The sequence below is a fragment of the Nanorana parkeri genome, unplaced genomic scaffold (genome assembly GCF_000935625.1).
Source record: "Nanorana parkeri isolate BGI_ZX_2015 unplaced genomic scaffold, ASM93562v1 scaffold4676, whole genome shotgun sequence".
NCBI lineage: Eukaryota > Metazoa > Chordata > Amphibia > Anura > Dicroglossidae > Nanorana > Nanorana parkeri.
Window position 1 is genome coordinate 2542 of NW_017310938.1, and position 804 is coordinate 3345.

Below are 804 nucleotides of genomic sequence, written 5' to 3' on the forward strand. Positions count from 1 at the left end.
CCTCTCTGCCAATCCCTCCTCTGGCTCCTATCCCCCGCCCCCCTCTGCCAATCCCTCCTCTGGCTCCCATCCCTCGCCCCATGCTCGTCTGCAGGACTTCTCCAGAATGTCTCCTATTCTCTGGAACTCCCTACCCCAATCTGTCCACTTATCTCCTACTCTGTCCACCTTTAGGCCATCCTTGAGAACTCATCTCTTCAGGGAAGCCGATCCCTCCTCCATATGTACTTCTTCCACTAACTCCTCCCACACAATTATTACCTTATGTATCACTCGCCCCTCCCACTAGATTGTAAGCTCTCTGGACGAGGACCCTCCTACCCTCTTGTCTTCCTCAATGTTGTGAAGCTCTGCGCATGTATAATAATATCCCAGATCTGCGCTCTGCTCTGTGCCGGAAGCTGACCACCTCTGAGAGACCCCGACACTCCAATCACCACACTGATAATCAATACGGAACCTCGCAGCGCCCAATCAGAGTCCTCGCCTCTCACCTGCTCAATGACGTAGAAGGCAAATTGCAGTCGTTGTCTCAGCAGCAGAGCGAGGAGATGTCTGAAGAGAACCGGAAGATGCTCATGCCGATTCCGGAACGGGATGAGGACGGCCACCTGGAGACATGGGCAGCACAAGATATACACATGGGCACTGCGGTATATGTCAGAGCTATATCATAGTGCGTGACTGTGGGGGGAGGGGACATTAGAGTGTAAGCTCCTCTGTACAGAGACTGATGTGACTGTGGGGGGAGGGGACATTAGAGTGTAAGCTCCTCTGTACAGAGACTGATGTGACTGTGGGGGG

General features: G+C 53.5%; 1 protein-coding gene across 1 annotated transcript in view; it reads right to left on the bottom strand.

The window, feature by feature from the left end:
• The window catches only part of LOC108803987 (beta-1,4-galactosyltransferase 5-like), a gene marked incomplete at its 5' end in the record, with an annotated part of 11197 nt that overhangs the window by 2399 nt on the left and 7994 nt on the right, over positions 1-804 (bottom strand). The window contains one exon of the mRNA XM_018575761.1: positions 479-611. Coding sequence (XP_018431263.1) covers positions 479-611 — 133 coding nt within the window. The remainder of the gene's footprint in view (positions 1-478; positions 612-804) is intronic.